General features: G+C 44.7%; 2 protein-coding genes across 4 annotated transcripts; one reads left to right on the forward strand and one right to left on the reverse strand.

The window, feature by feature from the left end:
* Nucleotides 1–193: 193 nt before the first annotated feature.
* Nucleotides 194–19,487, reverse strand: adp (WD and tetratricopeptide repeats 1). Of its 3 annotated transcripts, none has more exons than XM_077632149.1 (15): nucleotides 19,363–19,487; nucleotides 18,413–18,506; nucleotides 17,621–17,704; nucleotides 16,458–16,504; nucleotides 16,266–16,377; nucleotides 14,922–15,109; nucleotides 14,134–14,329; nucleotides 12,063–12,144; nucleotides 10,937–11,140; nucleotides 10,334–10,484; nucleotides 8,986–9,165; nucleotides 6,524–6,759; nucleotides 3,654–3,846; nucleotides 1,978–2,170; nucleotides 194–602 (listed from the first exon to the last, which is right to left on the reverse strand). In XM_077632149.1, exons 2-15 carry the CDS (start codon nucleotides 18,473–18,475, stop codon nucleotides 405–407), a joined length of 2,127 nt encoding a protein of 708 aa, XP_077488275.1. In that variant the 5' UTR covers nucleotides 18,476–18,506; nucleotides 19,363–19,487; the 3' UTR covers nucleotides 194–404. The 3 variants fall into 3 exon arrangements, with proteins under 3 accessions (XP_077488275.1, XP_077488273.1, XP_077488274.1); XM_077632147.1 differs by having other exon boundaries at nucleotides 18,413–18,510; nucleotides 19,363–19,481; XM_077632148.1 differs by lacking the exon at nucleotides 19,363–19,487 and having other exon boundaries at nucleotides 18,413–19,252.
* Nucleotides 19,488–19,607: 120 nt separating this feature from the next.
* LOC144099070 (proteasomal ATPase-associated factor 1-like) lies at nucleotides 19,608–27,559 on the forward strand. The gene is made up of 11 exons (XM_077632151.1): nucleotides 19,608–19,815; nucleotides 19,982–20,022; nucleotides 20,101–20,204; nucleotides 20,715–20,804; nucleotides 20,926–21,021; nucleotides 22,748–22,898; nucleotides 23,844–24,035; nucleotides 25,016–25,107; nucleotides 26,379–26,494; nucleotides 26,779–26,861; nucleotides 27,321–27,559. The coding sequence occupies exons 1-11, from the start codon at nucleotides 19,751–19,753 to the stop codon at nucleotides 27,479–27,481; spliced, it is 1,191 nt and encodes a 396-aa protein (XP_077488277.1). The 5' UTR covers nucleotides 19,608–19,750; the 3' UTR covers nucleotides 27,482–27,559.
* The last annotated feature ends 395 nt before the right edge of the window (nucleotides 27,560–27,954 follow it).

Genomic DNA, 27,954 nt, shown 5'->3' on the forward strand with positions numbered 1-27,954 from the left:
CAGTCGCTGATACTGTGCGTCCTGCACTTTGCTTGCCTTTCCAAGTGCAAGAGGTGGCGATTGCAGTTTTTTTTTTTTTTTTTCAGTTGCAAAAGGCATTATATATACCTTTACTGCTGCTTCGGTGAAGCGGTTTCCTACAAGCAGCAGCGTTACCTCCACCTAGAAATGTAGCATGCAACAGCAAAATGGATTTATTTTCAAATTTATTACTGTTATCGTCGCTTTTGTTTCACCTCTGGCACTGTTAGTTGATAGCCCAAGCCATTAGGGACAGAAACGGAGAAAAAAATGGGGCTCCGCAAACTTATTCCGTTGCTACACCGGTGGTGCCACTCTTTGTCAGCAACAAAACCCCAGGCATTATTGAGGTGGCTGCCTTGGCAACGGGAATAGAGCAGGTCCTAGCTGGGCCGACAGGAGACAACGTTGGCTTCGCCACTGCGGCCCTCGGCCTCCCCTTCGTCGGACTCTAAGAGCCCAGGAACACGGTAGCCCATGTTCATGAGCATCACTTCCAGCGGGTCGGCATTCATGCGCCGCTGGTTGGCCACTGCTGCGTCCTCGGAATCGATAACTTCCCGATCTTCTTTCTTCCCATCCTGTGTGGACAAATTGACTGTAAATTGCAAGCAGTGGAATTTAATATCTTGAAGCAATGCATGGGCTACGAGGTATGGCGTAGCAGAGGGCTCTGGATTAATTTAGACCACCTGGGTTTCTTTAACGCGCTGATATCGCACAGCACACAGGTGTTCTTGTGTTTCGCCTCCGTGGCCCAGATCAAACCTATATCTCTGGATCAGTCGAACGCTAAAGCCACTGAGCCACGATGGCGGGTCCCAAGTGGGCAAACATCCAAGAGGCATGGTTTACATGGCAGCGAAATGTTGTGCTTGACACAAGACTTCCTGAAATTTCAGCTATCTTTCTAGCTCCTGCAAGAATGTCGAGAAAACTATGTGCTATATATAGTAGTTTATAAAGATTGTTGAAGAAAGCCACTGGCGATTCCAGAAAAGCGTAAACGCTTTCCGACGTTTACACAGTTGAGCACCATTGGTCACAGAAGTATCGGGGATTTCTGTTCCCAGAAAAAAAAAAGTTGTTGCTGCGCTGTCTCGTGGTCCAGCCGATAGAGCAAGCTCATTCCCACACACCTTCAGACATTTCAGGCATTTTGCTTTCCGGCGCTGCAATAAGTTGCGGCGATTTCTTTGTTTCACACAAATTTGGCACTCTTCCCACAACCGAGATGCTTTTCTGTGTTAGTTGATAAACTCAGTAATTACTGTATATATACTCACGTAATGAGCCCGCTTGTTTTCCAGATAAGTTCAATTTTGGGGAGGCTTCATTATGCAGGGAAAAAGTTTCTTCAACAAATGTTTTTGGGGGAAAGTCGAAATTTCATATTATATGCCAGTCTGTTGGTCCGTCCATCATCAACAAAAGTACGCGACCAGACTCATTCGTGTTGCCAGTGTTCAGCATCGTTCACTTCGAAAGGTGTCTGCTGTATCACGATGTGACACCTGATGATTTTGCGATAGACAGGAGCACCACCCAATCACGGCAAGATAAAGCGAACATGCTGAACACTGGCCCCAATGGTCAGATGCATATTTTCTGCGCAAGGTTAAAAAAAAATTCAGAGGATTGTTATGAGTGTGCGACGTGAATGTTTAAGCCTTAGCTGTGGTAAGGGGTTGAGAATTTACACTCCCATTCCCGAGCTCGCCAAATCGCTTCCTTCATAGCATTTCAGTGTAGAGGATGTTTTATAGCGTTCTGGTTGAACTGCTGCGCTCCTCTCCAAACCTCAAGTACTTATCGGCTTTCTAAGCATACAGTGCTACAGTTGGATGTGCAGCAACGCGCTGTGTAAACCACCATTGCCGGCGCTTGTGTCAAGGGGTGCACAGGCACGCAATGTCTACACTCTGAAGATGCGCACAGCTGCAGGCAAGCAGTCACCTCTGGCTTTGGGCTCCATAGTCTGACTACGGGGTCAATTCCACTAGTGGCGAGGAGACAGGTGCTGGGGTGCGGTTGCAAGCAGTTGACGATAGAGTCATCACCACGCATCACCCGAATAAGGTTGGTGCTGTGCTTGTCCCACACGAAGAATGACCCATCGTCCGATCCTGCCACCACGTACTGACCAGCACTGCAAGCCATAAAACAGAATTATGCACATCTCATTATGCAAATTTCATTTAAAAAAACGCACCCAAGAGCAGCGCAGTTTTGTCATTGAAGGGAAAGCACCTGAGGTGACCCTTACTAGAGAAGTGGGGAGACCTTTCTCAAAAATTTAGAGCCGTTTCGCGAGCACCCGTGGCAATTCCAAAGACCGCAAAAAACTGGCCGCCAGTTAGGTTGGCTTCCCCGCACAGCAGCACCAGGCCAAGCGCCTACTAGAACGACTTTTCCTCATTACAGCCATGTCGTGTAAAATGCACACAAGGGTGCGGTGTAAGGCTAATTAATGGTGCATAATGTAAAGAGATTAGCGCAAAAATAGAGACAAATATCGCTTGTTAATCGTCATATGTGTCTCCTCCGTTGTCTTTTGTCTCTATGTTCGTGATAATTTCTTTACCAAAAAAAATGCACGTCAGAGCGAACGTTGTTGCCACTTTCACCACTTCTGGACAGCCTGGCATTCCGCCTAGCTTCTGTGGCTATGTTGGCAAGTGCACGATAACACTTATAAGCGCGAAATTTGGCAGGAATGCGTATTGCACCATCAGTTATTTCTGTAGTGCAGCGAAACCTGCTGCCTGCCACTGGAGCAGGCACTGCTTGGCACTGGCAAGTTCGATATAGTACGATTTTATGCTCAACGACATTCAATATACTACATGAAGTGAAAACTACATATCTTTAATAAAGATATTTAGAGGAGTTCAATATAGCCAATAAATTGTAATATCCGTGTTTGTTAGAGAGAGGTAATATCTGTTTTCATGAATGTGCTTTAAGATTTCCAAGTTTACCAAGAAGTCTCGTTTAATATCTTAGTTCCTCCATGCAAACTCATAGAAACAATAGCAGAAGTACGCTATGTCAGCTAGCCCCATCACTTTCCCCAGCTCCGTTTGAGCTTCTCTGAATGAACGTTAGAATTTTCTACAGCCACAGCAATAAAAAAAAAGATAATGCGATGTACATAGTCTGGCCTATATTAAGTAAAAAAAGTGATCAGTTTGATCTCGCTCTTCATTATGCTAGCAGTCCTGGTTACCTAGCCCAGTTGGTAGAGCGACTGTCCTGGTTAAGGCGGCGGTCCCGGGTGCACACCCCAGGTCCAGATGATTTTTTCTTCAACTAGGAACTTTCTGTGAAACTGCATAGCGTTCCTCTGTAACAATATGGATGCACTTAGGTGGATGCTAACAAGTATAACTGCCCTATTTAAAAAAGTTGCATGAAAGACCTTTACTGTGGTGCACTGTTATATCACGACTGATTTTATCCTCTATGCTAATCCAGCAGCAGCCAGAAAATGTTATGCTCACAGCTACATCTATTCTGCATGTTTTATTAACTTTTCAGACTTCTTTGCATGTGCCACTCTTATGGCACCCCCGCCCCTTCCAACTGCCCTATACATCACACAAGTCAGTGATGAACGTGTAGCTACACACCTGCCAAAGAAATTAGCCTCTTTGATGTCTGTGGTGGTGTTGCAGTGACCACAGAATCGGGACTCGTAGTCAAAGGCCAGGGCTCGCCATGCCTTTTCTTGCTCCGAGATCTGTGGCTGCCTCCTATGTTTGGGGCTCGAGTTGGCGCTGCCATTGGAGCTTTGAGATTCGGACCGGCTCCCTTCCTCGGAGTCTGTGCCAGCCAGAGGACAGGAATCCACACACTTCTGGAGACATTCTGGGGACAAAACTAGCTACTATTGCAAGAAAGCTATCCACTCTGGAAGTAAAATGTGAATTATGAATGCAATTCGACTTACAAGTGGGTCAAGAATACCTCACCTTCACTACCATGGTAACATTTTGTGCTTAACAGGAAGTCTGAGTACAAAGCGACAAACTGTCAACTAGCAAAGTGGTGCATATTCCATCACCACCATTAACATGACCTTGAGGCAAAACGCGTGGCGTGCAAGTAGAATGGCGCGGGCCATTGAAAAAGAGAAGGCACTGATGAAGTTGAGCAGAGTAGGGAAACGAAAGAACAGCAAATGGGCTCATGACTAGGCAGCTCTAAACACCGAGAAAAGGCAGCACGGAGGCTGCTTTGCTGCTTTTGATTGTGGCCTCTTATATAATGTCGACATACACACAAACATATTTTCTTGTTGTTCTGTCAAACCCATTGATGATGTCCGTAGCAACACTAGTATACAAAAAAAGAGAATGCGGCTGCTCACACAAAATTCCGCAAAACATGCTTAAACTCGCAGCTTTTTGTGAAATCGCAGGAAAATAGGTGCCTTAAGACCTAACGAAAAGAGGCACCTGTATAGCGTTCCATATTCATTTAAACCTTGACACATCTTAGCTATGATGCTACATAGGGAACCGTTGCTGCCTAAAGGCGCTCCTAAATTTGACGCCCAGCGCCACCTGGTTTTCAAATGAGTAATCACATAGTAGGGCGGAGCAGACGATGCCGTTGGAGCGTGGGTGGCGCGATCGCCGGCTCCTCAGCTTTCTGTTGCGTTCGTAGAGTTCCTTTCTCGGCTTTACTGTTCTGAAGAGCAAGAACTTTTCGAGATTAGTTTAGCAACACGTCTTGATCGCCGCAGTCGCCTGGCAGCTTCGACACAGGCTATGCTTTCGCAGCACTGCGGGAAACATGGCGCCGTTGATGCTGCACTACGGCTTTCGAAGTATAACTCCTTTTGAGTGTTTTTTTTTTTTTTGCACTCCGGTTTTTCTGTGAAAGGCGGAAGAATTCGCACAGCAGAATAAGTGTACCCCGGTAAGGAAACTCTGAAGCAACCAAGCTTTGTGCCAATGCACAAGTTCAATATTCAAATGGACTTTCGCGAACTACACGCGCTACGCACAGAAAAGTTGTTCAACATTTGTTCTTGTGCTTTCGAAAAACTGTGCAAGTATATTAACCAGGCCAAAATCTGTCCACTTTGGTTGGCCTTAACGCGTCATAATTTAAAACGCATGTAGTGAGTCTGAGGACATGTATAGAAGCATGCTTGGGCGTGAAACAAATATGCCTGTCCTTGCACCTCAATACATGTGTACTAGCTTATGATCGTTTATGACTGCCATTACATGGGTTTTATCGAGGTTGCCACTCTTCATGCTGTCTAGATTAACAGCGCGAGTCCACAGGTGCATCATATATATCAGGCACCTGTAAGGCTTGCTTTCAGGGCACTGCAAGCATGGTGCCGCTACAGGATGCCGCCGTTGTAATACACGACTGCGGTAGACACCCCAAAAAGACGCAGATGCGGGGATGACGCAGTGATCATCTGCAGCAGACTAGTCTGCCTGAGAACTTGCAACGTTGGAAGTTGTTTCATTCAGTGTCACACAATGAAATAGTTATTTCGAGAAAACTGGAAAAACAAGTTTCTGTCTATTGTCTGCATCACTCTACAAAACTTAAGGCTGGTATGAACATAACATGCCTTCCTCTTCACCTTCAGTGCACTTTAGGACAAAATTGAGAAAGCCATGCTGCAGCCAATAACGGCATACCTACCTCAACAAAGCGAAGTGTAATTGTAAAGCACAGCCTACAGCAGCACATTTAAATACAAAAAATTTGTTTCGGTTCGATGTAGAACGGACGAAGCTATGTGGGATAAGCATGTATCCTGAAACAAATACTGCGTGAAAGTTTTCGTGCCACGTACACAAGAAAATAGTAACACTGAAGCAACTAAAAAACAAAAGTGATCCGAGTGCAGTTGAAGCGATGTGGGTTTAGTTGCTGTCTCAGCGAGCAACGCCGACCCGGTAAATTGTTTTTAGAGTGCACAGCTTACTTAGGCATCTCAGCCATCCTTAAGGAGCCACTGTAGGAGCCTCACAATGGTATGAAGCGGGGAAAGATGTCAAAGGTGGTGCATTACGTCGCTTGGCATTCCCGACATAAATAATTGCTCCTTCATACGTCGGCCGCGGCTTGCATTGTTTGCCGTCTTCTCTGCGCACCTTACATGCACCACAAGCGGCAAAGCCGCATTGCATTAAGAAAACTGAAGCTTGCACGACAAACCAATGAACAAATGAGCCGCATGCGGATTTGCCGTGCTCGTTCAACCACCTGAATCTATCTCGCTGCCGCTTTTATTCGCGCGTCCACGCCGGAAACACTCTTATCATAGCCCTCTTCAAAGTGGCGTTTCATCGGTCGCCGTTCCGCATTTCTAGCCACAGTAGCTGCCCCGTCCTACCAAACAGTGCAGGTGATGGCCGCTAGGCGGCGCTAGTGGTAGGCGGGGAAACTTCAGCACAGCCATGCAACACACAGCTAAGATACAAAAAAAGTGCACAAGTACGAGGTGATAGGGAGGGCACAGTACCATTGTCAGTCTTGGAGAATATGGCAGCCTTGATGTCTCGGTCCAGTGCCTGGCAGGCCTGTCCCAGGGCACACTCGGGGAAGCGAGCCTTGAAGGCCTGCAGGCAGTCCAGGGCCTCTTTGGTCCAGCGTAGCTCGTACAAGCAACGCACCAGCCGGAGGTGCGCTTTCACATAGTCCGCATCCAGCTGCATGGACACGTGGCAGTCCCGAAGGGCAGCGTACATATCCCCATCCCTGCATGAAGAAGAAGGAATACTAACGTTGACACATTTTGCAAAAGGCTATTCCACTAAAACTGCACTGTATTAAAATAGACTTGAGATAATTCGAAATCAGATAATGCATTCTTTCGGTTAATCCAAACAATTTTCAAAATCTTTGTTAGCCCAGATCGGATATGCAAAGTTACCGTATTGACTTCGTATTGACTGTACTGGCCTTGATTTTAAGCCGAAACCCGAAAGCTGAAGGCAAAATAATAAAAAGAACTTTCTTTCCTCCAATGTGAGCTGGCCATGAAAACAATTGATAACGACAGCAGGGACGGCACACAAGCGGCATTTATTTTAATGCTGCACTTTCGGAATGATTGTGCAAAGAAGCTTTCCACAATGTCATCCCAGCCTGCAGTGATTGACAAACGCTTGATGCGGCTTGTTGGTCCCATGGAATGCCTCGCTCTCTTGCCAGCTCTCTCGCTTTGACCTGTAGCACTTCTGTGGTCACTGGAAGTGCCGCTGACGATTACACGAACTCTGGCAGTGCTGATTCAGATTCGGGATGGCAGCCTTTTTTCGGGCGATCCTCGCTGCAGTGCAAGCAAGAAGTTCCATCCCGCTGCCCCCTCCAATGGCGATCATTCTTTTTGTCCATGCCAAAGTCCCGGCCGGCTGGCAGGTTTGAAGACTGCCCTTCAGCGAGCACAACTCACTTGAAGGCGGCGCTATAATGACACAGTCTGCTTTGTGCCATGATGTGGGTGAAAAACCACGAGTGAAAAACTTACACTGCTGCTGAACGTGTCCACGCAACCATATGAAGAGAAAACAAAGTCAAACTGGCAGCCAACACTCGTATGTGCTTCTATCAGCATCTGCCACAGATAGTAATGGCTACAGTGCCGTCTTCTGTTGGCATTTCGTGAAGGTGCCACATCAGCAATGGGAGACCAAATTCCTGCATTCCATTTTTTTTTTCTTCTTGCGGTGGCGCGCTTTAGAAAAGAGCATTAGCCAGCCATGCCAGCAGCTCGCACTACTGACATAAGCTCCACACAAGCAGTGCCACATGGAAAATAAACAAACAGAAGCATCCAAAGCGGTCCTCCCATTGCCTACATAGCAAAGTGAGTGATGTGACTGGCATTGAAAACTACAGAGCTGCCAGCATGACAGGGCATGCCACCATGGAACGGGCATGCAACCAGCTGAGAGCAGTGCTTGCAATGTTCCCTGTCGTAATTCTGCCAACTGCACACTGAGGTGTACAGAACAACTGTACCATGCAGCATGTGTACTTATTTAAACTATATTATATTTAAACTACATTAACTTCTCCATAGCATGTGAAATGACAGTCATATTTTCTATCTTGGAAGGCACAAGAATAGTTAGTAATGAAGCTGATTCCTCTTTATGAAGAAACTTTTTTTTATCACAGACAATATTAGCCAAACAAAACCGCATAACTGACTACAAAGATATTTGCTTTCCAGCAGAATCATGAGCAGACAGCAAGAATGGCAGAAAATAAAACAGCAAGGCTTTTGGATTGGACCAAAGTTACTTGGTGTGCATGAAGCCAGCAAAAGACACCGTCTTGGCAAGAAAAAAATTGGAGGACGCATAAGCTTCGTCTTTAAGAGTGGAACACGACAGCTTGCTGCAGCACTGCCAGGGAGTCCACAGAACGGCATTGCCCGTTCGGCGCGACGCTTTGCTCGTTAGACAAATCGCTCTGCTACGTACGGTGAAACGGACACGCGGAGCGGCGAACCACATAGAAGCACTGCCAGGCGCCTTACCGAAACATGCCGGACTCAAGTTGCAGTCATAGTTCGTCCGCACATCCTTTTGACAAACCGATGCCAGGAACCCCAGCATAGCTTCCACGCCTAACCGGCAGCAAGTGGCAAAGTGGTGAATGCCCCTTGGATGTGCGCGTCACTTCCTTTCCTTAAAATCAATGTTCATTTCATTTTCCTTTCCTTATGGTGCAGTGTCCACAGAGATATGCCAGACAGGCCTCACTTCCTTCCCTTAAAACCAATTTTCATTTCATTTTCCTTCCCTGGTTGTCCACCAAAATATGTGACAGGTGTCCCTTTCTTTCCTTGCGCGCACTATCTGTTAGGGCAGTGGCTGTACAGTGCAAGGAGGAAGAGGAGGAGGAGGGATTTTTCACTCAGGGCCAGGGACATGAGTTAACCCTGCCGCATTAAAAAGGCCACAATGACCTCACCATGCACGCTTCATGAAGGCAGCCGCACGATTGCAGTACAGAACCGGTGAGTCAGCCACCATGCGGATCGCCTGGTTGTACAGGTTGATGGCTAACGTGTACTTCTGCTTCCCAAACTTCTCGTTGGCTTTGCTCTTGATGGCCTCTACTCGGGGCGGCAAAGGCTTGCTGTTGGCAGGCCTATGGGGAAACAAAGAAAAGCTAAGACAAGAGCAGGGCTAGTCAGAGAAAGCAATGCAAGCAGGCACATGCCTTAATAAGGCCTCAAGATGCCTTTTATTAAACTTTCAAACCTGTTAATTACAATGAGGCACTGCTCAAGGGATCTCCTACCACAACAATTTTTCAAAGGCAGTCTCTGCCAATGGAGTTAGCAAGGGTAAAGAATTGCCTCTTGTCACCTATGAGGCTTTCCTACTTTTGCGTAGAGAGTATAGAGCTTCTATGAGAGTAAAGTAATCTTAGGCTGTAGGAGTAATCTGCTCTACTATATATGCTGAAGGCTATGCATCTGCTTACAGTGCTCTGCTTACAGCTGCTTTAGCTGCACGACTTCTTGTGTTCACTTAGTCTGCCTTCTGAACACCTTTCCTCTTGTTGGCACCAGTTGTAAGTAGCGCTAAAGTTACCTGGCTAGCAGCTACAATCTCCCCTCTGCAATACTGAAGTACGCAAAAGAATAGGGATTTGAAACAGGTGAAGGGAATCTGCTCACTCTGTACTGGGAGGTCCCCCTAACTTTCGGACCTCCTAAGGTATCACATATGTATTAAATTTGTATATATGCTAACAGTATCAATGAACATGAACCTGAAGATTGCAGGTACTCTGTACAGCAGCTACTTATGGCTAACATGTTCATCAGCATATGATTTAGCGATTGGGTGGGATTATTTATTTACTGACTTACTCAGCTGTCGCAATCATGGCTAAAACAAGTGTCACTTGAACGGAGCAGAAACCAAACACCTACAAATTTTATCAACTGTGCTTTCATTCATTCAGCTTTCATTGCTCCTGTTCCCTTCCATAAAAATAGACGAGTGCACTCTCATAACAATTTCCTTTGAGAAAAGTAAGTGTGCATGCTGTACTGAGTTGGCCTCAACTCTGTTACAGCTCCAAGCGAAACAAAGGTGACTGGCTGCCTCAGATTAATGACTGGTGCAATGACTGGCACTTACTTCACCAGGAAACCGGAGAACACATTACATGAATATTCTGAAGCCTGGAAAACCGAAAATGCGTGGGAATATCAAGTACTTAATGCCGCCAGCAACAAGGTGAACAGGTACACACAAAAGGAGAGCACATACCTACATTCCAAAAAGCAATCAAATGTTCATACCCCCATTTTGTACTAGATGAACTCGGAGGAGGAGCATCTGCAGATGAAACTATCCCATTCTGCTTCATTCCATTCGAAACCATTCCATGGGAGATGCCATTTTTGTGAGTACTAAACCCATTTGCAGGACTACTGGCTCCCTCAGTCAAGTCTAGAAAGCAAGAAATGCAAACAGAAAATGAATCTAGCATTTAGTTTTCTATACCCACTGGAGTCATTCACAGCTTAGGCTTTTCTTAGCACGTGTCATATATTAACTCCTGTGTAAGCAGATCACTCACTGCACTAGACCTCAGTGATTGAAAAAGTCTTGTGCTTGCTGCTCCAAAAGCAGTACTAAAGATAAGATTACGGATGTATTTTGTGCAGGCATGTCTATGGAAGTGCATCTAATTTCCATTTCCATGTCCTAATGAGCAATCAATCAATCTGCTTTACATTTTCATAATTTATGAGTAGAATGCAGAAATTCAAATGTGGTCAGAAACACACAGCTACATATATTTCCTCTACCAATCAGTAAAATAAAAAAGAGAGTAAAACTTTCGGTTTCAATCAAATATAAATGAACATCTGTTGCTGCCACTCAATCGAGGCACTCACTTTTGCACAACCCATTTGAGTGAAGTGATGATGTGAAGCTCTGCAGATCAAAGCTTTTTGGCTGCCGCGGGTGGTTGATGTTAAATAAGTAAATCTGCTCGCCACCTAAATTGGCAAGAAGCTCGCTGCCATCAGGGCTGAAGGCAACATAGGTTGAGGCTAAAGTGCGATACCTCTTCCTAGGGTACTTTAATGGAAGGTGACCTGTGGACAAAGAAACCACAAAAATGATAAGACTTTAGTCAAAGGACACTGCAAGACTAAGCAGCAAAAAGGATTCAGCAGTAATTCGGTAACTTGTTTTAAGTTATTCCTGGCATGCATAAATCTTGTAAGATTAGTAGGGGCTTTCTGAGACTATGAAGGTCAAGATAAGCTGACTTGACAATCCCTGAAAAACAAGACACAGAAAGACAATCTGCTCCTCTACACAAAAACACAACAGATATAATGCAAGCCAATATGGATACATTAAGTTTCAAGAAGCATCTCATTTGGATTTTTTTTTTTCACTTTCTACAAAAAGCTGGTTTTTCCACAATAAGAGTCTATTAATAGAGCCGTTTTTTGTTTTCCTGAGTCATCATATTAACTGAATATCACAGTAACCTAATATTATTAAGTTCACTGAACAATGTCAACAAAGTCATGCCCATTGATTGCAAATTCAACCGCAATGACAGCTGGGATTAGACCTTGGGAATATTTGAGCACAAAGCCCACATAAACAACTTTCTAGCTCCTTTCTTGACAATCTCAACACCGTCTCGAAAATTCATAAGCCACAATGGTCAGCCGCCAATCACCTATATCTCAAACTGGAAGGATGCAAGCATACAACCTACTCATAGAAACAGGCTTTTCCCGCTATAGAGGCAATGCAAAAGCACTCTTTACTGTGCACTCTTTACTGTGCACTAGACAAGACTGGAACGACTAAGCAGAATTGGGTGTCCATTCCGCATGCAGCTCAGGCCAAGTTCTGTTTTCCTAATTGAGTACACAACGAATGTGGAGACTCTGGTACTAGGCAGGTGCTGGCTGCAATTATTCAAACAAGGACACTGCATTCCTGGAGGTGCAGAACTTGGGTGCACTTCCACCAATAAGCAGAATGTGTACGTACCAGCGGCGAAATAAGTTACACAGCCAGGTGGGAGGTTATCAGCCTCGGCATCTAGCTTGGAAAGACTGCTGAACCTTGTGAGCTGCACGGAAAAAAGAGCAGTCCTTTACATCACCAGAATGTCCCACTGCTTCATTTTCAGTTCTTTTCTGTTGTCTGACCACAGTATTTGTGCTGAATTGAATGCACATTCATCAATCAAAGCAAGGGCCATCTGTATCACAGCAATCAATATCACCATGTGGCCAAGACAGCTCTCACCAAGTGACATCATAAGCAGTCTATCCTTAATGATTGACTTTCTAATGAAGGTTGGCAATTTACCTTCCTTAGTAACACAGATGTTTAAGGACTTCTGATAAGTAGTTACATAAATCCCCCCTAACACACCAGACGCATGCTGCCTTGTGCTGTAATTGCAAGCTGAAACGTGAAAACTGCACTGGCTGCCCGAGAGAAAAAGAAGAAAACTCTAATAGTTGGTGTTATGAAAGACCCTAGGTCTGATGATGATGTTTGTGGCCCTCCCTTTGCAATGGACAATCAATGAAAGTTCGGATCAGGCAGAAGTGTTTAAGAAAAAATTAAAAAACAAAATGGAAAACTTTCACAGTTCCCAGCCGGCCCAATTAGCGGCCCTCAGTTGTGCTGGATTCCTCTCGGGTACGCCGCCAGTGTTCCAGCCTCCGCTTGGTGAATTCCACTGCCTTCCAGTGGACGTACTCATTCTCCCCACAAAAATCCATCGCTATCGAGAGCTCATCACAGGTTGGCATCGCATCGGTAGCATGTGATGCTTGCATTGCCCGTGCAAGTCGTGTGGGACGATCGGGGGGGACACAGGTGGTGGCAATCCAGCACAGTGTGTCGTACAGACTCCTCGGCCGTGTGACAGGTTGTGTCGAGACCAGCAATGAACTTTGCACGCACAAGGCATGCTCGCAGTACCCCACTGCAGGCCTCGCACAGGAGTCCACTGCCGCGGGAGTTATCATATATCCCCTCCCTTTTGACTGCTGTCTTGTGGGTGCAGTACAGTGCCAGTGCCGGTTTCTCCCTGGCTGACCGTTGCCATGCCTCTAGCTCCACACCTTTCATCTGGTCTCGATCCTTTCGTCGCTGGTTAGGCCGAGGTGTCGCTGTGAGTCGGACGGCCTCCACATCATATCGGTTCGTGAGCTTCTTGGTGCGCGCAACCCATTTCGTGTTCAAGCAGTGGTAGTGGATGTACTTGAACACCATCCTGGCCATTTTCTTCTGGTATTTGGGAGGGGCATCTGTCGTACATGAGCTTTGCGACCGCTTCCCGTGCCTCAAATGATGACCAGCCGAGCTCGCCCTGTACGGCCTCATTTGGGGCCTATCAATGTACTCCCAGGGCGGTACGGCCAGCTTCCCGTTGCTTGGTCTCGACCCGCCTCGTCGCAGCTCATACGCAGGTGACCGCGTTGGCGAATGTCAGGACTGGCGCGGCCACCGTCTTCCACAAACACCACGCGACTTCAAAAAGGCTAAGGCCTACAGTGCACGCCACTACATGAACGATCGCTGCGCCGTAGCCTTCATTCTGAGCTGCTCTTCATATCGCCGGATGTAGTCTGGCTGTGCCGCAATTTCTACACCCAGTTATCGGTAGCTCTCAGCCCATTCAATGCAGCCTCCCTGGAGGCGGAGTGGAGAGTTCTGTGTCACCACTTCGTTTGGGGAAAAGCAGGGCCGCCGATTTCGTTGCATTGAAACCCAGCCCCTGCACAGTTCCCTCTTTGCAATAGGTCCAGCAAAGGCTGGAGCTCCTCTGGGCCTCTAGCCAGCAGGACAATGTCATCTGCATAGAAGAGCACTGGCAGACGTCGCATTACGTTGATGCCTCCCTTTATATGGCTGAGATCAAAACCTAGCCCACTTTCTGTAAGACGCCGTTCCATCCCACACACATGCATCACGAGAAGAGGTGGGGACATTGGACAGCCTTGGCGCAGTCCCCGGACAACGGGCCAAGGGTCTCTGTCCTGTTTTTTTTGGCCTTGGTGTCTTATGCATTTAATTGAAATTAAACGGGAAAAGTCCTCACCTTTGTGGTGCTGATCATACGCCTGTCATATAGGCGGATGTACGAATCGTTGGCACCCACAGCCACCAGATGTGGTTGGAGCTGGTTCACAGCTATACACTTGGCCTCCACGTTGCGCCCCAGATGGTAGCCAAGGTTCACTAACACATGACTTGCGTCCGATGTGCACTGGTGCGGCGTCCGGTAGTCGAATTGCCTGCAGAGCCACCACGGCCAAACATGAACAGCCACACCTTCCCGGCACCTTTATGGCTTGCTTCATACAGTTTAGTGCATACCATCTGACGCGAGGGACTCTCTGCATCAGTGTAAATGATGAAAATGACGAATCTTGCTACAGCTATCATAAAGCAGTACCAGCAGACAGCAAAAGCTGCGAGAGCTCTCCATAATAAAAGGTACCAGTGGCAGTTGTGGCAACCTTTTGCAGCATTGCACTGCAAGTATTTCACATGCTGCTGCTGTCTTTTTGCTTCTATGCTACATTTCAAGACTGAAGTTAATGTAAGAATATTCAGGGCTGCCCTCCGCTTGCCCTGATCAGTGACACTCCCTCAAGAGTGATGCTGCGCAACTCAATATATGACACCTTATAGATGTTCTGGTAGGCATAAAACTGCACGAAGGAGGCTGTGGTACAGCCCATAGCACAACTGAACATGCCTGAACTGATGCTGCCAACAGCCAACCAAATCCAGGCACACAAACAAGAGAGTATTACATTCACTCACGAGCCAGTAAGAAGGCAGAGCTGCAGTAGCAAACCTAGGGCAAGAGGCACGACTTACAAAATGACGCCGTCCTCTGCTGCACTCCAGAACACAAAGGGCACACTAGCTGCCGTTGCTAGCCGCTTGACTCGGCTGGTGTGACAGCTGCAGACCATGGTGGTCTCCCGGGCGTGGATGTCATGCACGCGGATCTTGAAGTCTGCTGCTCCGCTGACCATCAGGCTGTCATCAGAGTAAGGCAGGAACTGAAGGAGAAGGTTTGAGAACAGCACCATTATGACGCACTTAAGTGGGTGTTGTGCAGCTTACTGCTTTCAAACAGTGATGCATGCCAGCTCCCTGCTTGCAGTCAGTAATATCACCACATGGCTATCGGTCCAAATATTCTGTATGTATTGCCTGTACTTTAAAAAAATAAAGACTGATTTGTGACTGAGTTTTGAACTATCTGAGAGAAACTCCCTGCAAATGGTCCAGTGCACATTAAAATTGCCACTTTCTGCTGCTCAACTCTATGCTTGGCATTAAACATTTTCTCGGTGCCAACACAATGTTTTGTTTGGCCTATATGCCAGCTCGCTACCTCCATAAGCCAAGAAAACTGCATTCCATAGCAAGGCTAGAATACTTATAGCCTGCACCAAAGGCAAAACATTAGTGGGAAGCCACTAACCACCACTGAGCAGCTTGGTGGAATAGAAGCTACATCTATACCTGCACGTGGGTTCATCAGATACTATGAAAAAATGTCAGCAAAATGTTCACCTTCACATGCTCCCAGCCCGGCACACATACAAATGCCACACCAAAGACTTGCTTCTGATGAGCCAAGCGACAGTGCCTTCCCTTCACTAAGCATTTACGCACAAAACTCGACAGTTTCCAAGCAGAGAGAGCGTGAAACTAAACCATCCCCAATAGTATCCAAAACCACTTAGCACATGACAGCTTGTGTGGGCACTTGTGACATTATGTACAGTGACGGGGTTGACCCTCTATGACAGGGTAAGATTTCAAGGCCTCCACGTGTAAATCCAAAATGCACCGGCCTATTTTACCTAATTATATGAGAATAATTTTATTCAGAAAGCTTATCAAGTGAAAGCATCATCAGTCTAAGAACACTTGATGGCACTTGCAAGCGACTCACCTTTTGCCAAGATACTTATTTTGATTCCACTAATTTTACAGTAACAAAGGGCTATTTGGACACACATTCGTAGGAAATTCAATAACACTTCTGTTGGGCCTAGTTGGCGCATGATAATACTACAGATGAACGATGTGCGCAAAACATTAGACAATCCACGTACACGAGAGAAACACAGGGAAGATGCACCCATGCAACGTGCTTTTTAGCTAAATATCTCTGAAACCATAGCGACATCAGCTGAAACTGACCTTTATTGAGAATATGTTGCCATGATGTCCACTTGGAATTGTGTGAAGCTTCCGATGCCGAAATGGATCCCATAACATTATCTGTACATCGTCTGAACCACTGGCAAGAATCCTGTAAACCATTATGATCCACTGTAAACCATGCCAGAGGCAGGCATGAAAAAACACTACACTAGACAATTCCTCACTTACTCTCCTTTCTGATTCCATTCCAAGCAGTTTACACAACCTGCATGACCCTGCAGAGAAGACGCAACAAAGACAATCTGATGAAAGGCTTTTTCCATGCAGCACCATATTCACTAAACTTCCTCTCCGAACATACCGCTTTTGCATGGTTCAGCGTATATAAAAAAGAAAAAGAAAGAAAAAAATGCTGCTCTGCACCTAAAGGAAAACCCTTACGTATTAATGACTTAGCAAAATTAATATTTGCTTTAAGCCTTTGCAACCATTAGTTCAATCCCAGCAAACACCACAGAATGGCTGTTCCAGTCATGCATCGGACAGCATATACCAAGCTATTTCGAGACTGTTCAACCAATATTATTGGCATCCCCTTTGAATCGGGACTATGGAAGGTGCTACCTTGCCAAGTAAATAAAAGTAGCCGTTTCATTTATTTTGTACTTCTTTCCTTTCTTTGAATCCTATTATTTTTACTGTGTTAGCAGTATATTACTGCACATCACAGACAGGTACGTCTCTCCCAGACAATACCATAGTACTCTCCAGCTCACTCCACCCTAGAGGAAATTGTAACTTGTGGAGTTTAATGTCCTGAAGCGGCACGCGGGCTACGAAATTCCATAGGGCATAGAGGAGGCACACAGATGGGCTTGTTGAGGATAAAGTAACTGGTCTAATTGCCATAAAGTCTTTTTTTTTTACTTTACAATGATATGATGCTGCATCTTATTGCGAATTACCTATGCAGAGAGCAAAACATACGCAAGTCTCGTAAAAAGAATCTCAGTTACATTATTTTCCTTAAGTGTGCCCATTTAAGACGTTCATTGCTGAAATGCTTCTGGTTGCATATTGATAACAATAGTCATGCTAAAGCATTTGGGATATCAATGTTTTTGAATACAAATATTGTGGTGCAGCAGTCAATGGCATTCTATATAATAACTGTATTTCTATGCTTTAATTCTGACGCGATAAAATTTTAGAAAATATTCCGTGACTGGAATAACTTTATGTACTTGTCAATGACTTCAACCAATTACGCTTCCAGGCAGCATTAAGATTTTCGACTTGGTTCCATCTACCACGTTAGAGTACGGTGGTACAATGAGCTTAGAACTACAATTTCCAACACAATTATAAATCAGACACTATTAGTTCATTACCTCAAGTTCAGCCTCAAGGCCAAGTCTTGCTACCAGATCTTCTGTAACTTGCAACTTCCTTTGCACACGCGTAATGCATCTGTCCTGGAACATGAAGACAGTTTCCCATGACGATACCCAGGCTGCATCAATGCATCATCCAAATTCACGAAGAGAATCAAAACAAAAGCATATTCCATACCATATGGGAGCATCATTTATGTATTCAAGAACATTTAATATTGATTCTGTCACAGCTACAAAACATTTGATGCAAGATCTAGGCAATATACTTGAAATCTAATAAACTTTCTGCCAGTGTTATCTGAACTAAGAAGTGTATATCCCGCGGAACACAGCTGTGGAGCTGATCAAATGGTGATAAATTCCAACAAGAATGGATATATTGTAGAAATGAACTGTTCCGTAGCGCTCAACTGATCAACGGATTATTCTGCTCTGTTTTTCTTAACCAAAAATGCACGACATGGAGAATGGCGTGAAATGCAGTATGCGACGGAACACTCAGCATTTGCTAGCGGATCCGGTCATTTGCCATCAAGCACACATTCAGTTACGCCGACATTTCTGCTGCTCCAGCTGCATAGCAACCGCTTCCATGAAGCACAATCCATTATTGTTCACGCGTGAATCTCCTCCACAAAGAATTTCACGATGATGGCGCATACTTTGCGCCGACGCGCATAAGGGTGAAGGGCGCAGAAGCTATACATACAAACTGGAAATACACATCCGAACGGATACGCGCACAAACAAACGCGCGCAGCGATCGGGTTGCCGCAAGCGACTTACCTTGACTTGTCGTTCGCCAAGCAGCCGCACAACGCTTTCTTCGCCGTTGTAGCGGTACGCCATGGTCTCGGGAAGCACTTACACGCAGCTCATTCTGTCTAAGAAAACCAGACACTCGCTTATGCAAACGCCACGCGGGCGTGAGGCAATAATTCTCGGGCTTCACGATCTGGGCATAAGAGAAGCGAATCCCAGGCGAAGTGCGCACATCGCGGCGCTGTTAGATACAGTACACGCGTAAATACGCGCCTTTGTAGGTCATGTGCACGCCGCTAAAGATACCAGTTATATTTATCAAACCAGGAAGTTCGTTACCCTTATGGAATGAGCTTCTCTGGGTGTTTAGCAGGAGTGAATAAAGGTAATCGAGTTAAGCCGTTTCTTGCATTAATCGCCGCAAATGACGCGAGAGCTAGCTGGCTGCTGCTGGTCGAGTGCCGTGTAGATGAAACGATACACTACCCCCATAATCGTTCGCAACAACACACATTTGCGATAACGTCAAGGATCTGCTACTAGCATTATCTTCCTCGGCGGATCCGACAACACTAAGCCAGTAGGCAATGCTCTGCTTTTAGCGATCGCCTTCCCATAAGCGTTGACAGCATGCGATCCGAAAATTAAAACGACTTTCGGATGACGGTCGGTGAGTTGGGTCGCAGATCGAGCCGCTGTCGCGTTTGGCCACGCCCCACAAGGCAAAGCTGAAGTCAGCCAAACGCTAGCGTAAGCAGTATAACGGTCGCTGTAGTACTGTCACCAACAACCACAGCTAATGCGAAATTATTCCAGAGCATGACCAAAACCAATTCCTGTCTAGGCCTACCGAGTGGTCATGACAGCTGCTGAGCAGTCGCGGTGTTTGATTCAAAGACAGGAAATTACGCAGGCACTTCGTAGGTTATGCCACGGCAAAACACATGCAACGAAACAAATTGTGGTACGCTTACCGTTAAGAAGAAATCGCGACAAACGAGCGACATATTACACAGAGCGGCTCCATGTTTACAAACTACGTCGATCAGCTGACTGACCAATCAACTCGAGACGCCTTCAGCGCGAATGCTTTGAGCACAGCTTCGAGCTGTGGAATTCGTTCAGTGGAGACATTTTATCAGCTGTCCGTTTCATTGGAACGATAACCAAAAATAAATGTGCAGAATGTTGTCCTTTTTTCAGATACGAAAATGTGCTCACTAATGGAATCGATGACGCGATTGTAAGTACGCGGTCGCATTCGACACCAGTGCAAGTTTGGTTGGTTTCGTGGGCTCTGTGTGGTGATCTGGAATTCTACAGTCATACTGGGTTCTAAATCGCCTAGAAAAAAGTTTGATTATGCAAGTGACGCATATTGAAAAGCCAGTTTTAAGCATTCAGTGCAACTGGAACGAGGCATTAAGGTGAGTAACTTGATAACTTCACATTTTTGGTGAGATACATTCTTTCGTGATGCGCTGCCACAGTTAAACATGTCATGTGCGCGTTACACTTAGCAAACGTTCCCTGTGGCATGCTCAGAAGCTATGACTAGTGCTGTGCTTATTATGGGTACCTCTTTTTTAACAGGGAAACAAATGGTGACGCCTGGGTGACTTGCAAATCTCGCGGTAAGTAGTACGTAAACAGTTCTGTGTGCACTCTCTATGCAAACCTAGCCGTGAACCTAGTTCGTAATGACCTTTTAGGCCAACCCGGAATTCACGGCAAGCTTAAACGCACCGGTTGCAGTCCTGATGGAACTCCCACAGTGTCCACCTCGGACAGGTTTAAAGTGACTGGAATGACGAAAGTAAGTACTTCTACATGTGCTTGAAGCGTACAGGCGAGTCAAGGAGAGTATTTTGCAGTCGAAACTACTAATAAAAAAACGCGAAGAAAGATGCCTAGCTTGTTCTTGACGAACATGCTCGATGTGATAATGCATGGCCAAACTAGTTTATGGAACGATTCCCAACTGATTCTAGCTGGTATCAGCTGGTTTAAGCTGGAACTATGGCTGGATCAGTCAAGTGAAAATTGTTTCATAAGCCAGTTCTACTAGTTACTATATAGCAAGGTGCGCAGTAAAAACTCCAAGAACACCTAGCAGAAAAAACAATCGGAACGTCCAAAAACCAGCAATAGTACCGATTGAAATTCAATTGGTTTTATTTGGTTTCCAATTGGGCCAATTGTACTTACCGGGATGTGCTTCGGTATCGTGCTCATCAGCCTGTTAAGCGACAACCTGCCCACATTACACTTGCTTTCTCTTATCCCTTCTAGTGTGTAAAGAATGTTGCATGTATATTTTTTTCAGAGCTCCATTAGTATTTCTCACACTGACCCAAACTGTCAGACATGCTTCATGGCCCCAACAACAGCATTTGGCAACATTCACAGCAAAAGTGTAAGATTTCTTTTTGTAAACTGCATGATGCGTGGTTTCGCTGCTTCATGCAAGTTCAGGAAATTCGATGTGCCAGTATGTGAAAACAGTTGCGGTTGCCCGTTCTTTGCTTGAACCACAGGTGGCATGTCTTGATGTTACCTCTGGTCACCTGGGAGTTTCCGCCAGTGGCACCAGTGAAGTACGTGTGTGGGACTCACGAACAGGAGAAGTCAGGGTGAGGTTGACTGTCACAAGGCTTCTTTAAATGCATGCACATAAATTATACTGATAGTGTCCTTCATTTTTGGGTTTTATAACCCAACCCGTATTTCTGGCCCTCGGTTAATAATAACCTGAATTTAAATTTATGGATTGACAACTGCATGTTAAAGACTCAACCTTTTTTTTTTTTTTGGAGAGAGAGCTGAGTGTGAGGATAGGGGGAGCTTGATACAAATGTGTTAATAGCTGTTGAATACTTCCAATGAGGCAGTCTTTGAGCCTTCATTGCATGGGTTCATTTATCTTTTAAGTATTGCCAGCCTGATTGAAGAGACAGGTATTGCTGAAGCTGCCATTTCTTTGTCCCTGTGGCTTTCTTCTTTTTCACATTAATGGCATTGTGCAGAAAGATGCAGTGGCTGCATTATTGCAGCTATGCATTTAGGTCTAATGAAATGGTTTTCTCTTGTGTTAGCATAGTTTCAGGGAAAAGAAGTTTGGTTGTAATGAGGACACCACTCGAATTTCACAAGTTAGGATATATAAATGCATTAAAGAGCTGTGTAATCTTTGAAATTTGCTTGCATTGTGACAAGTTACTTCTGTGCATTCTTCGCCCTGGGAGAGAGCAGAAAGTTTAGGATTGTTCAGCTCTTCTGTTACATTTGTTTTATTGCTAACCTCTGGTGCGATCTGTTAAGAAGAGAACAACCACTCCTGTCGACTTTCTTTGTACAAGTGACATCTTAAGACATGTACTCATCATAAAGAGAAATTGTGACCAAATGTGAGGCGAGCTCGTCATGAGCATTTAAGAGAGTTAAACAGGCACTGAGATGAATGATAATTGCGGCAGTATGTTGTCTGACAAGCTGTGAAGACACTACCAGTATACATAGCTAACACTTTAGTCACAGTGTGATCTGATTCACTCACAGAGGAAATAACTTTTGCATGTTACAGTGGAGAGAGTTGGGCTAGTTCACACGGTGACATTTTGGGAACGCACTGTCTTGTATACACCAGGTGTTTCAGGGAAGCTGATCTCTAATTTTTAAAAAATAAGGTTTTTGAGGCAAAGAGAAGCTTTTTCAGCATTGTAATGCTAGTGTTGGTGGATGTCAAAAGCAGGCAAATCATATGTTAACTAGTAGTAGTAGTGTTAAATCATTTACGCTGTGGCTCGACAAAATTTGGCTATTTCGAGTAGTTACTTGCACTGGAGGGGTTTCTTTACCCGCATGCTTTTCAAAAGTGAATGTATTTTGGCACTATGTAGCCAAATTTTGTTGAGCCACAGCGGTGAGGGTAATCTCGTTTTCTTAACTCTAAAGGGTGACATGGCTATTACTTACGACCAGGTACAGATCTCTTAACTGCAGTCAGGTGCCTGTCAGTAATAGTTAAAAGTTAACTATTATGATTTAGTTAATAACTTTACTAGTCAACATGACTTGCCTGTTTTTTGACGTCCGCCAACACTGGTATTATTATACCGCAAAAAGCTTCTCTTAATCTCAAAAACCCTATTTTTAAAATTAGTGATCACCATCCCTGAAACACCTGGTATACACGCGCAGGACAGCATATGATCAGCTGCATGTTTGTCTAAGTCCTGTCATTTGTGCTTCGGTTTCCTTGCGATAATCATTGCATGTTCTGGTTTTTGTTCTGCTTCTCATTTTCCACTGAATTTCAGCATCCAATTGTGCTTGATCATTTGCTTGGTTCTGATGCAGAGGGACCTGGAGGGGCACGTTTGGGACGTGTACACCTGTCGCTTCTTCCCTTCTGGCGTGGTGATCCTCTCGGGAGGTGCCGACATGCAGCTCAAGATTTGGTCTGCTGAAACGGGAAAGTGCCCCGTCACGCTGAAGGGCCATTCCGCGGGTATGGTGCGTCTTTCTCTGGTTTGAGCTGCTGCGACCTCAAGGCCTTCCTTGTGCTGAGCACTTTAATCCTGATCTTGAGGTAGTGGGCTGATTGCTAACAGTGCAAAGGACGTTTTCGAAAGCAGCGAATTATTTATTATGTGCAGTACCGAAATTTCTGTGCATGCAGAAGGAGCATGAGATATCTGAAGTTTACAGTGTAGCCACATTGTAAAGTATATAGATATAGAGCTCAGTATTAGCAAAAAAGCTTAATCCCATCGGTGTCAGTCGTCAGACGCAGTGTGGAATACTCGAATGCATCCCAGTTCTGAGTGAGCAAATTAATTGGTGCACCATAAATTTCAACTTCAAGCAATACACCCTGCACACAAGGAAATTATTTCTTCTCCAAAGTCAGGTTCAGTAAACTTACGGTATCAGATGTGCATATATAATGTGACTTTGTTGCGAAGCCATGTATGTTATTCATGTTGTGATCTTTGTTATTAACAAAAGAAGTGCTTATCATTTGTGGAGCATTTCTACCTCAGCTCCCATTTTCTACCTGTGTTTTTCTGTTTAAGTGGCTCTTTAAGCAGTGGTAAAATCTTTACACATACAATACACAACAAATGTATGCACACACACACACGTGTGTTTGTGTCACTTCTGATGTGACTGTTTATGTGTTTCGTATCACTTTATTGTTACATCATATCTGTTGTGTTTGTGTCATTCACACATTGAAGCAGTTTAGTTTCAAGGCTACGATAATACATTTATGCTGAACATTACAGGCTGTGTTTTGTACTCCTGCTTGCGCTTTGAAGCCTCATTTCTCTCTGAGGCCAAATCTTGCTGACTCACTTATGTGATTGAAAGCATATCTAGATTATATAAGACATCAGTTTTGCATTTTAGGCTTTTTTTTTCTATCTCTCTGTCTGTTCTCATCCTGCAGCCATTAATGACACCTGCATAGTGGAGAAAGGCCGCAACGTCATCTCTGTCAGCAAGGATGGTACCGCCAGACTGTGGGATTGTGGCCAGTCTGCATCCTTGGGCACTGTCACTGAGATCAAGGCTGACTGTATTAACTGCTGCGCCCTTGGACCCACAAGCATTGGCCTGGGCAACCGAGAGGAACCAGCCAGTAAGCTGCAATGCTCTGCCCCCTAAGCTTACTATTGCTTCACATGGCACGCAGGCAGCATTACTGTCTTGCTAATGTCGCATCAAGAAGCAGCACTTGTAAAGGTTTCCTGCATGCAGGCTTCCTGCATAGTGCATTGTTATAGGACCAGTAGTAAAAGTGACCTTTGAGCTCTGTTTAGTTATATTTAAACGAACACTGATGACAACTTCATTCAATTTCTTTTCCTTTGTAAAAATTGATTCTATGGCTCATTCTGGGTGTGTTGATGTCTCCTAGCAACAAAAGCCAAATTTATGATTTTCCGTCACTCGATTCAAACGTGTGGCATCTACACCGAATAGGACTTAATTTTGAAGTGGATGGTTTTGAAGCTCTGGTTTTGGTGAAGGTAGCACCTTTGTCATTAGAATTCAGTGATCTGTTGGTATGGGCCAACTTCTATTTTTAAATATATTAATGCTTTGAGGTGAAAGCTGGCTATGCAAGAGATGCCGAAAGTGCACAGGAATAGTTTAGTTATGATTTTGGCCACCAGCTGTTGGCTGCATGTGTTTCGCTCAAGTCTAAAAGGGGTTCCGAGAGACCCTGGGCTCTTGAGTGCTTACCTAACTACATGCATGCCTCAATCCACATTATTTTTAGACTAATCCTACTGTAACTGCTCACAGCAGACTGTTTCACTTCACAGGCAGTAATTATGAATTGAACTTGGGCATTTTTTGATAGGCCATGTGCATGCATGTTTTTTTTTTTTTTAATGCATATTATGCAGAAAGAACCAGAGCCAATGCACGCAGGGTTTTTCAGCACCTTTTGAAATCTGTCGGGGTTCCCCGAGGCAAAAAAATGTACAGAGAGCAGATTTTGGTTCTTTTATCAGTCTTCATACTTTCCTGCCATCGTACAGGCAGTTTTGCTTCAGTGGAATTATTCACAGCAGGGTCTGTTTTAGGAGAGGTTGGTTTCTCACTTTCCAGATGAGAGAGAAGTGGCGACAGAAGGAAAGCTTCTAGTTGTGGGAACTGAAGCAGGAATACTGCAAGGTGTTGCTGTGCACGCGAGGAAGAAGGTGAGGGCACAATCCTCTGGCTCAGTGACAACCACTTCTATCTTCATTTGAGTGAGCTATACAAACATAGCCTGCGTGTATAGAAAAAGCAATTTCAAGCAACCCTGAAGTACTTTTTTCAAATACTGTCATTGCTTTTGTTTCTGAGGCTTTTTCTCTCCCCTCGGCAATGCTAGCATGCTGGAAGGCATGGTCGTGTATGCCTGGTATAGCATGAGTGGCGGCCTCAGTGTTCAGGCTGTGTGATAAGTCTACAGGCAGTGCTTCATTTTTTTTTTGTCTTCCTCTTTTTAACAGTGCATTTCTGAATGTCATTACTACCTTTTCTGTATGAGTGAACCGTTCAGTGGTAGCATAGTTTATTGTGGTGCTAAAAATGCCTTCCTCATTCATGCTACAGAAGCCATATGGAGGATGGCAAAGGATTGAAAGATAGGTAGGAAAGGACCGACAAGATTATTTCAAGCCCTGTATTCTATATTATGTCACATAAAATAAATAAATAAAAGGAATAAGTAGGCAAAATGGCAAGTACAGCTTTTAACTGCAGTTACTTATTTTTTCACCTTTGATTTTTACTGTTCAGGAACATTTAGGCACTAGAAATTACGAAGCACATTTGAATGGTTGTCCTTGAATCATATTTTAGGCTTCAGCCATTATGATAAATGATGACAGATTAGACCTGAGCAGTGAAGAGCATTACAATGGTTTTTCTCACATTCACTGGAATAAGCAAGAACACTAGGTGAAGACTACATTTTCCACATATCTAAGAAGTCCACACTTTGCCATAAAATCCAGACACATTACAGAGCTGTTTCAGTATTATTTCTTAGTGTGTGTCCATTTTCACAGCACATTATCTCCAATTTCATTTGTGTGTTTGCATTCAGCGCTGGGATAAATGCTTCTCCAAGCATGCTTAGATGTGCCTGCCTTCTTGCTTTCTTTCACATGCATGGTGGAGGCCGCAGTGTGTATAATTAGCATGCCTGTATCTCTTGCCTGTGCTATTAATGTATTAACAACATTGGGGCAATGTTTAAGGGGGGGCACTTCATTGTATAGCACACGGCCAACTAATTCCAAGTCATATTTTGTAACGAGTTTGGCCAAATAAAAGAAGCATAAATCGTTCTGCTTCCCATGCCATCTTGAAGTATTTGGCTATCACAAGAGCCAAGGTTTTGAAGAAGCATTAGTCTTGCTGGCTCTAAGTATGGCTGCTGTAAGAGATCACTTTCATGTCTGTTTATTCTTTTGTTCAGGTGTTTGAGCTCAAGCATCCATCAGCCATAAACTGCTGTTGCTTCCTTGGACAAAACCGCTTTCTGTTTGGCACACAGGATGGCAACGTATCCTTGATTGACGTAAGGCAGACAAGGTAGGTTGTTGTGACCTTGCTAGCCATTTGTTAATCTGAAATTAAGCACTCTGCAATTCTTGGCACTTTTTACGTTGTGGTGACTTTACTTAAAAATGAAACTGAGTGCTCATTCTAATCACACTTTTGATTTGTAGTAACTTGCACTTGGACAGAGGAGCTCCTTTGTAAGAAACAGAGTACATGAATTTTTCTTTACAACAATCCTGATTTTAAAGTTATGAACCAACAAGCCCAAGCATATACCCTTCTGAATCTTGATTTTGTCGCATTCTTACCAACAGGGAACCTTCAGTTTCCTGGACGAATTCTTCGTCTCCAGTCCTGTGCATGCTGCCTTACAAGCACGGTTACATGGTTGGAAGAGGTGAGAGATAGCTGCTTCTGTCGTGGCTTATGAGCTGGTATCACTTGCAACATTTCTCAGCATCTAAAAGCCGCATCATTCAGTTGTACATCATTTCCCGAGCTGTGCTTTGCCGAAGTAATGCTAGATATGGGTTTTGTGCCAAGACACCTTCATACGGGGGCTCCCCGAGCAGCATCTGGCTTTCATGATGCTGGGCATGTAACAGAACTGCGACTCTTTCTGAATTATTCACATTCTGCTGTTGGTGAGGTTCAGTGCATAGCTTTAATAAGCTTTTTTTTTCTCGTGTGCGCCATTATAAAGTGTTACTTCTTTGTTGCAAGTGAGCCTTTGGTTCTACTTGACTATTGTAAAGCAGTTCAAGGTAGTGTGTCTCGTGAGCACAGCATGCCATGGTGTGCATTATAGCTTGCTCCAGCGAAAGATGCAATGCAAGCTCGTTTTTGTTTTTTACAGCCGACGGGTCTTGCAGCTTCGAAGCCTTGGAGGGGGCGGAGTCCTTCTGTCTCACTGGTCCAGACTGTGAGCCTGTTTATCGCGTTGCATTTGATGGAGACTCATTCTTCACTGCCTGCAGAGATGGGCAGATCAGAAAGTACAGGGTGCCCACGTCTTAGTGTCCACGCATTGCCCACATCTACAATCTTGTTACACCTGCCAACATATTTTGGTCAATACAATACCTTTCTTTGGCATCGTTGGTCTCTTGCTGTTTCAGCTTTGTGCTGTATCCTACAGCCATGTCATACATTTGTTCATACAAAAGAAACATTGTCAGTGTTCCAAGTCTCATTACAAAAGAAACTAAGCCGTGATGAAATCCGGGTCCTTCGGTACGCAGCATCCCAGTCATGGCGACAGTTTTTTGACAAAGGCAAAATGCTAAAGGTGTGCTGTGCGATGTCAGAGCGTGTTAAGAACCCCAGGTGGTTTAAATTAATACTGTGTCATTCATTATGACGTCTTTATAGTCTGCATTGCTTTGGTTTGTTACAACCCCCAGTTTACAAAAAAAAGCTAAGGTAAACACTATTTTCACACCACACACCTAAGCTGCAGGCAAAGAGGGACGCCCCAAAAAAGGGCTCTG

The sequence above is a fragment of the Amblyomma americanum genome, chromosome 7 (genome assembly GCF_052857255.1).
Source record: "Amblyomma americanum isolate KBUSLIRL-KWMA chromosome 7, ASM5285725v1, whole genome shotgun sequence".
NCBI lineage: Eukaryota > Metazoa > Arthropoda > Arachnida > Ixodida > Ixodidae > Amblyomma > Amblyomma americanum.